Source organism: Panthera leo, chromosome C1 (assembly GCF_018350215.1).
Source record: "Panthera leo isolate Ple1 chromosome C1, P.leo_Ple1_pat1.1, whole genome shotgun sequence".
NCBI classification, from domain to species: Eukaryota; Metazoa; Chordata; class Mammalia; order Carnivora; family Felidae; genus Panthera; species Panthera leo.
In genome coordinates, this window is record NC_056686.1 from 210,830,756 (window position 1) to 210,847,203 (window position 16,448).

Here is a 16,448-nt window from a genome sequence, read left to right on the forward strand (position 1 = left end):
AATCAGTGAGAACAGGAAAATGATAAGCACCTGAGACCCCTGCTTCCAGAATGATGTTCCACAATCTACTTTTGCATCAGAATCATCTGGCTGCCCAATAAAAGGCATCCTAACCTGAGTGAGGGACCTAGAATATGACTTTTTTTGTCAGACCCTCAAATATTAAGCAAATCTTAGGCAAACTAAAATTTTAAAACAACTCCTTTCACTTGTGGACAAGGAACACGACTGGACAGCAAGGGGGCAAGAGCGAATGAGAGAAAAAAAATAGAATTTTGTGATGATGAATTTTATGTATCAACTTGGCTGAGCCATGTCACCTAGATATTTGGTCAAACATTATTCTTGATGTTTCTGTGAGAGCGTCTTTGGATGAGATTTACATTTAAATCAGTGGACTTTGAGGAAAGAAGTTAATCCTCATAGCACGAGAGTGGGCCACATCTAATCAGTTGAAGGCTTGAATAGAACAAGAGGCTGACCTTCCTTCCCTAAGCAGGAGAAAACTCTGCAACAGATGGTCAGCCTACAGACTTCATCCCCAACATCCACTCTTCCTGTTTCACCAGAAGACACCTTGCCTTAGAGCTGCAGCTCCTTCCTGAGTCTCCAGCCCACTGGCCTTCCCTGGTCAGATTTTGGATTCACCAAGACTCTACGATGAGTGGAGCTACAATGAGATTATTCCTAAGTGAACTTATTCCTTAAAATAAATCTCCTTAATTCGTATACATATGATATGATACGATAAGAACATATATGCCATCCATACATATATAATATATCCCATTGGTTCTGTCTCTCTGGATAATCCTAATACATAACTCTTGCTCTTGAGAGACAAGATCCATGGAACCTGACTGGATCTGAAGAAGGCTTAAGGTCCACACCAGCGAAGATCCCTGATACTCCCCTTTAAAATAATTGGGGAACTATCAAGTCGGCAGCAGCCAAACTTGGTGATAGAGTTCAAAGAGAAGTAGTGACCACAGTCATTTTTTTTAATAAGGAGAAGAAAAGATCAGAATCAACCCTTGTAAAGAAAGCAGTTCTCAAACACTGAGAGCTCCTGGCCATCCTACAGGAAACACATAAAAAGACTTTCCCAGGATGGTGTGCTATCTAAGAGCCGCGAGCCACAGTTTTATTGCAGACCACCCGTCAACTGGGAGTGTGCAAAGGCCTCCAGCCGAAGCGCATCTGACAGAAAAGAAACGAGGTCCGTTACTAAATGAGAGTGGCATGGACAGAACAGAATTGCTCTTACTGTGATGGATGACCTAATAAAGACACAAAAGTGATTAGCAACAATCACTTTAAACCATCCAGTAGAGCTCTTTTTTGTTTTGTACTGTGGAGTGGATTCTTGCACTAGGTAGAAGACTAGACTACATGGCTTCTAATTTTAGGAAACAGCACAAAGAAGGAAACCTGACAGCAACAGTCTTCTATGGCCAGCAAACTACTCTTCAGTCATTGTTTTAAGTCACGAAGACAAACACGCACAGCCACGGGAACTCAAGTCGATTCAAAAAAGATGAGTCAACTCTCCATTCCCACTCCGGCCATCTTTCTGTGAACGGGGAGACTGGCTTCCAGACGGCTCTCTCCAAGAGAACAATGTGGTGGGTCTATAAATGGATATGGTAATTCCAGCCTAGTCATTTGCTTACAGTCACCAGGGATAATTACAATGGCTCAGGTAAGAAGGCTGGCCACAATTTCCTTCAGTTCCCTGAAGGTAAATGCAGGCTCTGGCAGAAGGCACAACAGCAGAGGCCTCACACCTTATGAGCACCTGGTGTGGACCCCGGAGGTGGGGGCACAGGGGGGAGGGGGGGCACCCAGAGCCCCTCAAAAGAGCCGGCCCCCATAAGGAAGCCGAACTTCCCCTGAAATGGCCTGCTACTTAAAATTAGCACAGATTCTTCATGAAGGCTTCTGAGCCATTTTTGTAGGAAAAACGAAGCGCTTTGGCAAGGCCGGCCAAGTTACCTGCCAGGTGCTAAATGCTTCTGCTGCCTTTTCGGTGAATCAGTTCTACAGGTGAGGGCTGCAAGCCGGCAACATGCATGTTTTCAGAAAACACGGTGGCCGCTTTATGGGTAAAAAGTTTCCCCAGATGGGGCATCCATTATAAGAGAAAGCTCACAAGGAAACAACCTCTCTGTCGGTCCCAACTTCCAAGGACAGCCTTCCCTTCCCCGTTGAAGACATTTCTCTTTCACTACTGTTGTCTTCTTGGGGGCTAACCAGGCCTCAGAACCGTTCATTGGGAATAGTACGAATGAATTTGGGGAACACCGCTGTGTCTCCTCTTTGCGCGTGGGAGGTCTGACACTCTTCCAGCTGGAGTGGTTGGCTTTCCTCCGTCTCTCACGCTTCATCTCTTCTGGAACATCTTCAGCAAATAAGCTGTCCACTGCTTCCTCATCTTTTCTCGGGTTCTATACCCCTTCTTAGCGTCGACTGTCACAGAAGAACTCTCAATAGCCTTTACTGCTTCACTTTCCCCGTAAAATAAATTGATAGGGGCGCCTGGGTGGCTCAGGCGGCTGGGCATCTGACTTCGGCTCAGGTCATGATCTCGCGGTCCGTGAGTTCGAGCCCCACGTCGGGCTCTGTGCTGACGGCTCAGAGCCTGGAACCTGCTTCAGATTCTGTGTCTCCCTCTCTCTCTGCCCCTCCCCCGCCCATTCTCTCTCCCTCTCTCTCTCTCTCTCTCTCTCTCTCCCTCTTTCTCTTTCTCTCTGTCAAAAATGAATAAACATTTAAAAATGTAAAAAAAAAATTAAAGCTGAAACTTCACCTTCAACCATGTTAAAAAAAAAATAAATTGATAAATGGAGCTTCCCCTCAGGAAAGAGACGAAGAGAAACATGATCCAAGTTGGCCAAGATGGAAGAAAACGGGATTCGCAGGGCAGGCTTGGCTTTGTAAACGAAATCCCACTCTGCCTCCTGGACTCATGCCGGGCACCATCCCCTCCACCAGGGATTTCATTTTGGCTTTGGTTTACATTCGTGTTCCTTTCCAACCATTTAGCAGAAATTATCGCTCCCACTACTTTCTCAGGCCCTTCTGCCTTCTGCGGAGGACGATCTTACAAGGAAACGGGAAATTGACACCACTGTAATACCGCACCCGAGACATCAAAGTCGTGGATTCTCCAAGATGACGCGAGCAACACGTGAAAGTGTCTTCCAACACCCACCTGCCGGTCCCCCCGCTCCCTTCACCCAGTTCACACCGCTACCGCCGAATGCGCTGGCATTCCCACGGGAGGCGTCACGGGGCCAAGTTTACCCGTGCTGCCCTTAACACTGGTCTAAAACAAATCATGCTCAGGGCGCCTGGGTGGCTCAGTCGGTTGAGCCTCCGACTTCGGCTCAGGTCACGATCTCGCGGTCCGTGGGTTCGAGCCCCGCGTCGGGCTCTGTGCTGACCGCTCGGAGCCCGGAGCCTGCTTCGGATTCTGTGTCTCCCTCTCTCTCTGCCCCTCCCCTGCACGTGCTCTGTCTCTCAAAAAATAAGATAAAATGTTAAAAAAGTGTTTTTAAATTAAATGAAATTAACAAATAAATAAATAAAACAAATCATGCTCTTTTGGGACTTGGGGGACCCACTTCACTTGGCACGAATTCCAGTGGGCAAATGTGCAGAACTGGGGAGACGGGCAAGGAGGCAGGCGGTGAGAGGAACACATGTGCCCTAATGGAACAGGCCCCCTCGTAAAGGGCAGAGTCTCCCTCTCCCGGGACGTGGGGTACAGCCCACAGGTCACCTGCAAAAGACCGCAGTCCACCTGTTTTAATGGAGCTCTCTAGTGATGGAGTGGGTCTCAGTGGCCACAGTCCCTTACGGGTCTGCCTGCCACATCCTGTCAATCACCCAAGAACAAGGAGGAGGAACTGTACTCAGCTCCTGCCCCTGCCCCTGCCCCAGGCCCATGTGACCCGAGCCACTAAAGAAAAAGGAGAGCAGGACTCAGGTCTGCCGTAGCACTGATGACACTGGCCCACAGAGGTCAAATGTAACGTCAGGCTTCTCGTCCCAGCCTCTTCTCTGTTCCTTCTCGTGCTTTTCTCTTGCTTTTGTAACTCTGCTATAGGCGCTGGAGAAATGCAATGTTTAAGGAGGGGATTCTGTGATCACTGGGAAATTAATGAGCCTGCTCACCTCTCCTGTCTTCCGTTTCTCTTGATTCTGCTACCAGATACGATGGCTATTTCTTCTCATAAAATCTCTACTTTATACCCAAGCAAAATCTGGCACCGCACAGATTTATTATCACTACTTTAAAAATTATGTGGAGGGAAGCCTGGGTGGCTCAGTCAGTTAAGCGGCTGACTTCGGCTCAGGTCGTGATCTCACGGTCCGTGAGTTCGAGCCCCGCGTCGGGCTCTGTGCTGACAGCTCAGAGCCTGGAGCCTGCTTCAGATTCTGTGTCTCCCTCTCTCTGACCCTCCCTCGTTCATGCTCTGTCTCTCTCTGTCTCAAAAATAAACATTAAAAAAAATAATACAATTTAAAAAAATTATGTGGAGATTGAAGATCTATATGTTACATACCAATGTGCAATCAAAACCAGAAATCTGAGGGACTCTTTCAGCAAATGCACTTGGTCTCTCCCTGTCATTCTTGATAGACACATAGATAGATACGTAGCAATATATGAGCATAGATATACGTATTTTTGTAAATATAGGCTTTAGAGCTACCAGGCGTCCCCTTACCTCTGACGGCTTCGTGCTGCACTTTCCTTTTCCTGAACACTCCAAGGTATTTGCATGGCTCTCCCCTGGCACGCAGGTGCTGGCCTTCACCACCAGAGTTAAGCGCAAAGCCACAATAGATTTAGTAATGGAATCATTCACAAAACCTGGAAAAAAAGAAAAGAAAAAGGAGGGGACAATAGGAAATGTAAAGTAAAACGCTACCAACATTCTTTCTACAAGACCATGAGTTTATTTAACTCAGCATTTGAGTCTGACAAGCAAAACAAAATGGAATATTAGGCAAACAAATACAGCATGTGACTAGCGGCCATTCAGACCTCCGGCCTGTTAAGAAAGGCCAAGCGTCATGGGAAAATACTTGATGCCCAAGGAAGAGGAGTACCAGGCACTGAGTCATCGCCTTAGATGCTGTTGTCCTGTGCCTGCCCGTGCCCCTCTGGGGGCCACCTGGTCTCTCGATTCCACCCCTACGTTAGCATCTTACAATTTACTTTGTTCTGAGCTCATCTTCTTCCAGTCAAGAGTAGTGATCCTCGGGGCGCCTGGGTGGCTCAGTCGCTTAAGCGTCCAACTTCGGCTCAGGTCGTGACCTCACGGTTCGTGAGTTCCAGCCCTGCATCAGGCTCTGTGCTGACAGTTCAGAGCCTGGAGCCTGCTTGGAGTTCTGGTCTCCCTCTCTCTCTTTGCCCCTCCCCCACTCATGCGCGCGCGCGCGCGCTCTCTCTCTCTCAAAAACAAGTAAATATTTTAAAAATTAAAAAAAAAAAAAAGAGCAGTGATCCCTAACCAGTTTTGAAACCAGAAGCTTCATCATTTTGCACGGGTTTTTTCCAAGTACACGCTGCCAACGTTCCAACATAAGTGGCTCAGAATCTGGGAGGTTCAGGTCTGGGGGCGACCTCTGGCAGGCATGTTTTTGGAAAAGGCTCCCTAAGTAATTCGAACATTGCTTCTAGTTAAGAACCACTGGTCTGGTAGAAAAACTAATTTCAGTAACACGAGTAATATTATTACTAAGGTAAATCACCTGGAATTAGAGACACGCACTGAGCCTCTGAAAGCACGTTTTACGCATCTGTTTTTGAAAGTCTAGGTGACTCTGTTATTTAGGCAATATTTCTATTCTCTAGCTCATCGTAAGTCTCTGAAGTTCTTAGAGACACCTCTGATAAAGGTTTCTATATTGGCTTTATTTGCCTAATAAGACCGGGAGTATCCTGGCCCTAAAATACTTTAGCAAACTATTAAAGAAATCAATCTTTGCAACAGCATGCCACATATTACTATGTAATTCCTAATTATGTCACCTAACCCCCCACCGGGAGTCAAAAGGATATGCACGCTATTTTCAACAATATACGGCTCACACGAGAACGGTGCCTGCCAGCTCCTTCTAGGTAAGAGTGAAATTTCAGTAAGTTGTTGGCACCTCCCTTTGATCATGTCTCAGGGAAAATGCTTAGAGCGGCTCATAATGAAAAGTAATACTGTCCAATTTAACTTTCATCAAACTGCAGCTGGGTTAGAGCAAAGCTGCCCTCAGGAAATCCCACATGCCAAGAGCAGGAGCTGTGCCCTTTACAAAGGGGCAGCAGGAAGAATCTGAAATGAAATAGAATTCACTTTTTTTTTTTTTTAGAAAAAGGAAGTTCTTTGGGGCTTTATAAGTGATCATTTGAAAGTTGTTGAAAAGCCAGTGTGGTTTCTTTGACATTGCACTCAAACTGATGGGACACTTCCAGCATACTTACAAGAAATGAAGAGCAGATGGTCACTATCTTTACTCTTCCTTCATAGCATGAAATCAATACACGTAATATAGTTCTTGATACAGACCTGCAGAGAGAAGCCTGTCCTCCTCTTCAGAATTCTAAGATCCACAGGCCAACTAATTAAGTGGAGAAAACCCCGCAAAGTAGGAATGAAGACCGCATTCTGCTTCTGTTTGTGGAGCTGCCCTGCGACTGCCTTTTGTCAGCCCCTGCGTCTTCGATGGTCTTTCCAAAAACTACAGAATGATGCCGTGTAGCAGGTGTCGTTTGGGGGTCGCTCTAGCTAACTAATGCCTGGTTTAACTTAACAACAAGCAAAGGAAAAAGAAAGGAGATTTAGAAAGAAAGGAGAGAAGAAGGAAGGAGGGAAGGATGAGGAAGACAGAGGAGGAACAGCAAAGCTCGAGACGGAAACTGCATGAGACCCAAGGAAAGGAAACACCAACACAGGAAAACAAAGCAGAAGTGGAGAAAGAAAATGAAGGCCCTCCAGGGGCGCCTGGGTGGCTTAGTCGGTTGAGCGTCCGACTTCAGATCAGGTCATGATCTCGTGATCTGTGAGTTCGAGCCCCACGTCGGGCTCTGTGCTGATATCTGGGAGCCTGGAGCCTACTTGGGATTCTGTGTCTCCCTCTCTCTCTGCCCCTCCCCAACTTGCTGTCTGTCTCTCTCAAAAATAAAGATGAAAGAAAGAAAGAAGGAAAGAAAGAAAGAGAAAGAAAGAAAGAAAGAAAGAGAAAGAAAGAAAGAAAGAAAAGAAAGAAAGAAAGAAAGAAAGAAAGAAAGAAAGAAAGAAAGAAAGAGAAAGAAAGAAAGAAAATGAAGGCCCTCCAGCAAAAGTTTCAGGGATTCTCCCACTTCTGATTACACTCTATCACCCTCCCAGTCTCAAGAGAAAATACAGTCTTCGTTCCAACCACAACAAATGCTAAACTAGAGTTCTTTGAAACTTTTCATGAATAAACATATATTTAAATCATCACTGTGTACGGTCCAAGTTTACGATTCTGACTCTGAGGCAGAAATATTGGGCCACTTTACGTGGACAGACCATGTGCTCCAGTGAGCAAGCGGGCGCAGGGGATGGGTGGGATGGGCTGCAGTGTGGGACGGAAGGAAGCTGGATTCATTGGTCCTCCAGGCAGCAGACGTTTACCCAGCTCCAAGTAGGAGGCCGCATTCAGGATGAGCTCTAAAGGCTGAGAATGAGCCAGCAAAGAGAGCTGAGAAGGTCACGTGTCTCGTGGAGGAGGAGGTCATGTGTCACACGGATGGGAAGGTCAGTGTGACCCACGGATGAGGACATCAGTGTGTCAATGGCCCACATCTTGATGAGGACAGAGAGGCAGGAAGGGCCAGATCAGCGGGCATCTCGTGAAACTTAGTAAAATGGGAATCCATTGAAGAGCTTTAACCAGGGGAAAAGCACATGACTTATGCTTTTTCAAAGATCACATTTTGGAGGAAGAACCAGTAAGACTTCATGTACATTGGATGTGGGATATGAGTGAAAAGACAAAATCATACATACAGTAAGCAACCTTGTGGGGGTCATACTGGGCAAGTGAATCAAGATTTCTGTTGCGAACAGACTAAATTTGAGATTGTGATGAGACCCCTTTTCCAAATAAAGTGGTCAAAAGCTGGTGGCTGGACGTAGGACATGAGTAGTTAGAAACATCAGGGCTGAATATTTAAATTGGGGCTTCATCTGAATACAAATGGTGTTGCATTTTTGGGACAGGGAAGGGCACGTAGGGAGAGGAAACAGAGAGAGAGAACAGGGAGCCAGAACCAAGCTTTACAGGACAATATTCACAGTATAAATTCAGTTGTGTGTTGACATCAGACCACAGCAGAGTCATACTGGAAAAATTACCTGAAACAAGTCGCTGCATGATATTTCCACGGTGGGGTTGATAAGAAAAGACAAGATTTCTGCAGCATGGAGGGCATCTGGAACTACATGATGGCAGGCCTTTGACAACTTCAGCATCGAAAGGGGAGACTGTGGTCCCCGACAAAAACTTTCAAGGATGCTGCATAGTTCACCTTAGAATTCAGATGCTGGGAAAGGAAGAGGAGAGGGAGGAAGAGAGGGAGGGGAGAGGGAGGGGGTGTTGGAGGGAGGAAGGGAAGAAGGAAAAAGCTACTGCTACACTTGGAGAGCCCCCTTCTACTTGCTACACATCTGGTGATTTCCCTAATGAGCTTGAAAACGATAATGAAGGAAAACTTTCTCCAAAGATTAGCCAGAGATCTGTTAACACCCTCAAGTAACTCGTTACGATGACAAATAAAAGTTGGGTTTCCTTCTGCCTCTCCCTACTCCTCCTCCCCTAAGCTTGCACAAAACCATGCAAACACTCTGCCCTGCTCACAACCCCACACTGTGCTCATTAACACTGTAATAAAACGTCCTGCCATCACTACAGTCCTTTTAAAACGGTGACTTTGCCAAACTCGCCTCCCCTGGTGCCAATGAGAAGCTGAGAGCAGCTGAAAGGGGGTCCAGTCATTATCTTTGGGGCGGAGTGGTCAAGCATCAATTGGGAGAGCAAGCGAGATGGCCGGCTCCGGGCCATTAACTGTTTATTTTACCACTTGTCCTCTTTAATATTAACACTAAAGGTCTTCAATGGACTTTGTAGTTAATACCTCATTGGGATTAGTGGCAAAGGAAATTTGCATTTCTCACCTCGGTGGTTTGACTAAAGACCATTTTCTTTCTTGTTAAAGGAAAGCATACGTGCAAAATAAAAATTCTGGCCGTAAATACTTGAGCAGTAGGTCTTGCAAACAGACTGCCGACTTTTCCTATTAAGACTTGGCGAGTCATTTGGCACAAACCTATAACCTATAAAAACCGTTCACAGTCCAGGAAGTCCCATGGCTGGCAGCCGACAGGCATGAAAGGCTTGAAATATTATGGGTTTCAGCTCCAGCTGGAGACCCAGGGTTTTTGTATTAACATAGGCATTGGGAAGGCAAACCCCCCCGGTTCCCACATCCCGTGCCACAGAAGCATGGATGAAACGGTGTATCTGCACCGACTTTTTTAAGAAGGTAGAATGGAGGTTAGCACAAAGCTTAATAAGCTGGTTGGGATCCCCATGGATTTGTGACTCAGTGCCTGTGGACTGAGAAGCAAAACCGGAGAAATAAATCATCATTTGACAATGTCAGGCCAGAGGCAAAAAAGAGAGCTTGATGCAGGCAGCAAATATGAACCCAGACCAAGTCCAGGGCTCCGTGATCCTGAAAGCAAGGCTTACTCATACCCTCTACCACCCTAGCGAAGCTGTCTTTTCTTTTGCAGGTGTGACAATGCCAGCAGACCGAGAGTTACGGTGGAAAGTGAAGACGCACCAGAAAAGCTGTCACTACACCTGTGTAGTGCCTGGCCACACCAACCACCCCAGGACCTCATTCAAGGTCTTTGTGTCTTTTGGAAACAAGGCTTGCTCTAGATTTCCACGGAAAGGCTGGGTTCTTTGTTCGCCTGCTTACTTTCCAGTTTCGATCCTTAAAGCAGGATACTGCTGTTGGGAACACTCACTCATGTGGATTACCTCATTTTCTGCCGGTTCCCGAGTAACGTATGGCCAGAAATGCTTTCTGAATCAGGAGACACAAGGGCACATTAACAGCAGCAGACCAAATACTTCTACCGTGGCCACACATCGAAATCATCGGGTGGATTACACCTGGCCGAACGACTATGAAAAGTACGTATTAAGTGCCGTCATTTGCTCCAAAGACAAAGAAATTGCAGGGATAATGGGGAGCGACTGTTGAAAACAATACAGTCACCGTGCTATCCCCTGAAGACAGAATGACTGGCTCTCAGTAAATCTTACTGTCAGAGGCAGCGGCTCTTAACCACCGCCTCCTGGCTTTGTCCAGATCTCAACAGCACCTTCTGTCTGTTCATGCTGCAGAGAAGACTATGAAAAGTCAGCACTGAAACACGGGCTCTACGCTGTAACATGAGCCAAGGCTCCTCAGGCTGACGTTCTACACTTTTCCAAAAGAAATATCTATTCCCGCAGTAAAGGGTTACTAGCCCGGAGTGCTATATTTCTGTTTCTTTTTTCTTTTTTTCAAGAACAGGTTCACCCTCCCACACTCCTTCCTCTACTAATATTAGACTCAGTTATTTGTCCTAAGTAAAGACTTGAGTATTTGAAGCACAGGAGTAACTACTAGTATCTATTCTCCTCACATCCCTTTAATAATAGAGGAGTTTTTGCTGAGAACGGGGCCACCCAGTTAAAGAACACGCCTCTCCTCAGCGACTCAGGGATGGGATATGCGGCCCTTCTGTGATGTCCATCTACCAAGACTGAGCAGGTGTTGCCCTGCCCATCCCTCCCATCCCACTGCCCCATGGCAGTGGGGACAGCAGGTCTGAATCCAGAGATGGAACCTGTGCGGTGAGGGTTCAGAATTGCCCTCTCGGTCCTGGACCAGCCGCCTGCTCACTGTAACAGGAGAGCGATGAACCTGGAACTTGCTTCGGCCGGTGTATCTGAGGTCTCTCTATTACAGCAGATGAGACTGGAGTCTAACCAATACACGTGTGCAAAGGAATCATATAAAACCCCTTCTCTTGGGCTACACCCACCATCTGCCCTTTGACTCAGAAGGAAGCACTATTTAGCTATTCCTTAGTGTGGCAATCTCACAAAATACTAATTCCATCACCCCTCTCCTCTGTAGTCCTTAGTATTCACCAAGCAGGGTTGGCCATGAGAGTGGCCCACCTATAGACAGGGGAGGAGTGGGAAGAACCGGACACAAGCTTAGGAAAAACACCTAGTTGTCATTCCTTTTATTATATAGGGATATACTGAATGTGCATATTCACCTGCAGGTTCAGTCTATAATTTGTAACTCCTCACTTATCCTGTAGATAGTGTACGTTTCACACTGCAGAAGTAACCGCCCACCACATCTATTCATCAATTTCAAATCAGTTCCACCTAATGAGTGGCTTTACTATCTACACTAACATGATTAACCAGGCCCAAGTGCCGACATCAGGGTAACGGGAGGTCATAGTTGGCTCTACCACCAGGTCGAGTTCTCGCCACCTCTGAATTTGGGAGAGCGATTTACACCACTCATGCCTTGGGTTATTTCTAACAGAGATAATAACACTACCTATTTCCTGAGATGGTCATTATGAGTAAAGGTCTTAATATTGGCGAAGCTATTAGTACAGTGTAAGCATGTAGAAAGGACTCTATAAATCATGGTCATCACCACCATCACCTCCATCACCACCATCACCATTATAATCATCACCCCCATCATCATCACCATCACCATCACCATCACCCCCATCATCACCATCACCCCCATCATCATCATCATTGCCATCATCACAACCATTATCACCATCATCATCATCCCCATCACCCCCATCATCACCATCACCATCACCCCCATCATCACCATCACCCCCATCATCATCATCATTGCCATCATCACTACCATTATCACCATCATCATCATCACCACCATCCCCATCATCCACAGCAACGTCAACAACCCAACGTCTATTTAAAGTGGGATCCTCAGTGGAACTTAGACTTGTGTAGGTCTGAGGAAATAGCTCTGGGAAAGCAGGTCCCCTGAGAAAACAGCAGTGCTGGCTCATACGTGTGGAGGTCATTTAGAGAGTCCCCTAACTCGGTTTCTCTGATATCAAACCTTTTAAATGGAATTCTTTTAATCATTTCCACTTTTAAAGATTATTGCTAGAATTTAAAAATAATGTCTAAATAAAAGTACACCACACATACATAATAATGTGCCTTTTACTATCTACCATTTTGAATAATTCATACCTAGATTCTACTTCAAGAAGCCAGGCTCTAGGCTACATTTAAAGTTGTAAAGAAAAATATGTGAATAAATGAGGTATGGCTACAATTCATAGGATTGAAAAACATTTAAGAAAAAAGGTATATGCAGCAATTAATATAAGAAACGCTGGCCAATATAATGGGCATGATGGTACAAAAAATAAAATTATAAAATCTTTTCTTGGAGCAAAATTTACAACAAAGCCTGTCAAATCTCTTCCTGTGCCTATTTCTGGCATTAAGTAATCTCCATTTAGAAAAAAGAAATTCATTGCCTATGAAAACCACATCCTAATTGGACACATTTTTTTAAGCCAGTTCCTGAATACCCATTGGTAGAACATGAAAATTAATTTGCACTTTCCTTTAAAATTTTGTTGGCTCACACAGAATATACAATTGAAATTCTTCATTTGTTTAATCTTTTTCAATGTCTATTTGATCGCCTTTTCATAATCAGTTAGAATTGTATCACTTAATCTTCCATTCGTACAGTTTCAACTCATCAAATACTAGTAAATCAATTGCTAAATTACTGTAGAACTCATATACAATTACCCACCGCATCCAGTCATTAATACCCAATGAATGTATTCTGATTAATGGCATTACTATGAACGTCAAAATAATTAATCACTTCTCTGTGTTGATGTGAGGGTAATAGGAGATTATAAATGCACAGCTAATTGGGCTGCAGATGACTTTATAAATGTTAAGGCGTTAGAGAACCAGGCCTGCAGAGGAGCTAACATAAAATGCGGTTGATTGACGTGTTTACCTTCTGAACTGTTGCAAGCATTGTGGACGTGATCCTTCTTTCAACTGCCTTTGTTCTATCGCATTCCTTTGCCTTGCTTTGATTCAAAACCTCACATTTAAGTGGGCACCAACTAGATGGTCTGGTAACTTCGAGGTCACATGAAAGAAGTTACCTGAATTTACACGTGTTTGGTCAGAGTTCTAATTTGAGATGCGTTTGCCTCTTGAATTATGCATAGCAACTTCATCTTCCAGAGCATGTATTATTGTACTAAAAATAAAACTAGCCAACGTATTGCAGTAAAGCCCCGGTGGTATGCCAGGGTTTGAAAGAAAAACGACTGGGAGGGAGGGAGACATTGACTCAGACTCAGTCCGTCTGGCTGGACTATTTCTAGCTCCTATGAGCATTGTCGCCATAAGAACAGTCAGGCCCTTGGCCTCAGTCCTCGAGATGCTCAAAGGCAGCCTTGACTATCTGCTCCACTCTCTGGAGCTCCAGAAAGTTCTCTACCACTCTGCCCCTCACTTATCTGGTTCACAAACACTTAACATTAGAATCACCTACAGAGTTTATTTAACTGTTACGTCGGCTCCAGCCTGACCTAGTAAATCCGAACGACTCGGGATATGGCCAAAGACACCTGTGGGTTTGCCAGCTCCTCCCGATGTCCAACTGCCCGGTATATCATCTTAAGGATGACTTCTTTCCCGCCACGTTAAAACGCATATGCTTCGGCAGGAACTATACACAGGATGAATGTGCTTACCAGCTCCTTCCCTTCGACAGCTCCTCCCCGCCGAGATCTTAACGTGGCCTCCACAGCCCAGCGTGCCTGACCCAACCGACTTCACCACATCTCCACCTCTCTCGCCCTTGTTCTCTAAGCTCCAGCCTTGTGGCCTTGTTGCAGTTTCTTCGATATTACACGTTGTCTCCTGCCATAGGGCCTTTGCACATGCAGTTCCAGTCTTCTGCCTGGAAGGGTCTCCCCATCGCCTAGTTAATATTTCAGCCCAATTACCTTTCTTCAAGATTGTGATCCCCAATCCCCCACACTCATGTCAGATTTTTATTATCAACTACAGTCTTAGCACGGTGTGCTTATCACAGTTGTAACTTTCTATTGATTTGTGGAATCGTTTATTACCTGGGGCCCCACTAAAACATAAGATTCACGAGGCCAAGGATTTTTATTTGTTTTGTTCATTGCTCTACTGCCAGTGCCAAGCAGGCACCCAGCTCAGTAGGTGCTCAATAAATATTTTGGGGAGGGGCTGCTCCCGGGTGGCTCAGTCAGTTAAGCGACTGACTCTTGGCTTCGGCTCAGGTCACGATCTCGGTTTGTGAGTTGGAGCCCTGCACTGGGCTCTGTGCCCGCAGTGCAGAGCCTGCTTGGGATTCTCTCTCTTCCCCCCTCTGTCTGCCCCTCCCCTGCTCGCTCTCTCTCTCAAAATAAATAAACTTCTAAAAAGTTAAATAAATAAAAATAAACAAATATTTGGGGCAGGAAAGAAGAGAGGGAGGTGGTGAGGGAGGACAGGCCCGGTGCCCAAATGGCGTGTCGGCAGATACGAGGACACCAGAGGGATGGACTGGCAAAGAGAAACAGGAAGCCAGCAAAGAAAGCTGGTAGTGACGTAACGCTCCCCTGACCTCCCATGTCCGCTAACCGCCTTGGCGGACGGAGTAATCAGTAGCAGCTCTGACCACAAAGCAGAGCAGTTTCAGCTCCAGCCAGGAGCTGCCCTGAACACGGAGCCCCAAGCCAATTTGGGCGGCAAGCCCCATTATGAACCGTGCCCTGCCCCAGATCATAAACAATACCACAAGCCTGCTCCAGGGCTCACCAAGAAGGAGTGAGTTACAGACTGTCCCTGTTCCCAATCAGCTCTCTCTCAAAACTAAATTCTAGAAGTCTGTGTGACTGGCAGTTTAGTGGGCTGCAGAGGGTTTCCTTTATCTGTCCAGAGCAGATTTTCTTTATGCTTCAGTCTTTACGGAAGTCCTGGGAATGCTATCTGATCGTCAGTTCTTTCTAGGGATACTCAGTGTAGCAAATTAAAAATCCAGTCCGTCTTCCCTTACAGCCTTGCACTGCCCCAAATCCCAATCTGACTTTGAATAGACGGCCTTCACGGCTGGAAAATCTAAAAGGGAATCACAGTGTGTAGGGCAGAGGCCCCAGAACAAAACAAACAGAATGAACCTCTGTTCCTATCTGAAACAAAGAAAAACTGATCAAACACAGCAAGTGGGGCCTGGTCTTTCCTTTTCTTTTTTTAAATGAACTTTGGGGGCACCTGGGTGGCTCAGTCGGTCAAGCGTCTGACCTCGGCTCAGATCACGATCTGGCGGTTCGTGGGTTCGAGCCTCGCGTTGGGCTCTATTCTGACAGCTCAGAGCCTGGAGCCTGCTTCGGATTCTGTGTCTCCCTCTCTCTCTGACCCCTCCCCCGCTCAAGCTCTCTCTCTCTCTCTCAAAAAAAAAAAAAAATTAACATTAAAAAAAATTTTAAATAAAAATAAATGAACTTTATTGAGGTATAATTTACATACAATAACATACAATGAGGTTTTCCAAACATAAAAACTCTAGTAATTACCACCAAGGTCAAGATATAGAATATAGTTTTCTTCACTGACGTATAGCTGGCATAGAATATATTAGCTTCAGGAGTGCAAGACAGCGATTCCACAATTGTCTACGTTACACTATGCTCACCATGAGTGTGGTCACCATCCGTCACCATACGCTATTATTACAACATTTTTGACTATTCCCAGTGCCACACTTTACATCTCTGTGACTCATTTACTTTATAACTGGAAGTTTGTACCTCTTAATCTCCTTCACTTACTTCGCTCATCCCCTCTGGCTTCCATATCCAAAGCTCATGGGGGGGTGGGGGGGGGGGTCCCTGCCTTGGTAAAAGGGCTGCCTGCCACCACAGGAGACCCGGCTTCCCAGTACAAAATGCAAGCTTTGGACTGAGGCTCTGTTAGTCGAAGCCAATCACACTTTGATATTCTGAAGGAAATGCTCCTTGAAATACAACTATCCCAGTTACAAAATGAGGACGTCACAGGGATGAGAAGTACTGTGGGAGTAGGGTCAGTAATACTGAAGGGCGCCTGGGTGACTCAGTCCACTGAGGGTCTGACTCTTGATTTCGGCACAGGTCGTGATCTCAGGGTTGGGCTCCGTGCTGAGCACGGAACTTGCTTGAGATTCTCTCGCTCGCTCGCTCGCTCTCTCCTCCCTCCCCTTCTCTCCTCCTGCCCCATTCCCTGGCTTGTGTGTA

The 16,448-nt window shown here is 45.9% G+C and overlaps 1 protein-coding gene across 1 annotated transcript in view; it reads right to left on the minus strand.

Annotated features, from left to right (window-relative positions):
* The window catches only part of DNER (delta/notch like EGF repeat containing), a 316,552-nt gene that overhangs the window by 144,683 nt on the left and 155,421 nt on the right, over nt 1-16,448 (minus strand). The window contains exon 5 of the mRNA XM_042950397.1: nt 4,737-4,882. Coding sequence (XP_042806331.1) covers nt 4,737-4,882 — 146 coding nt within the window. The remainder of the gene's footprint in view (nt 1-4,736; nt 4,883-16,448) is intronic.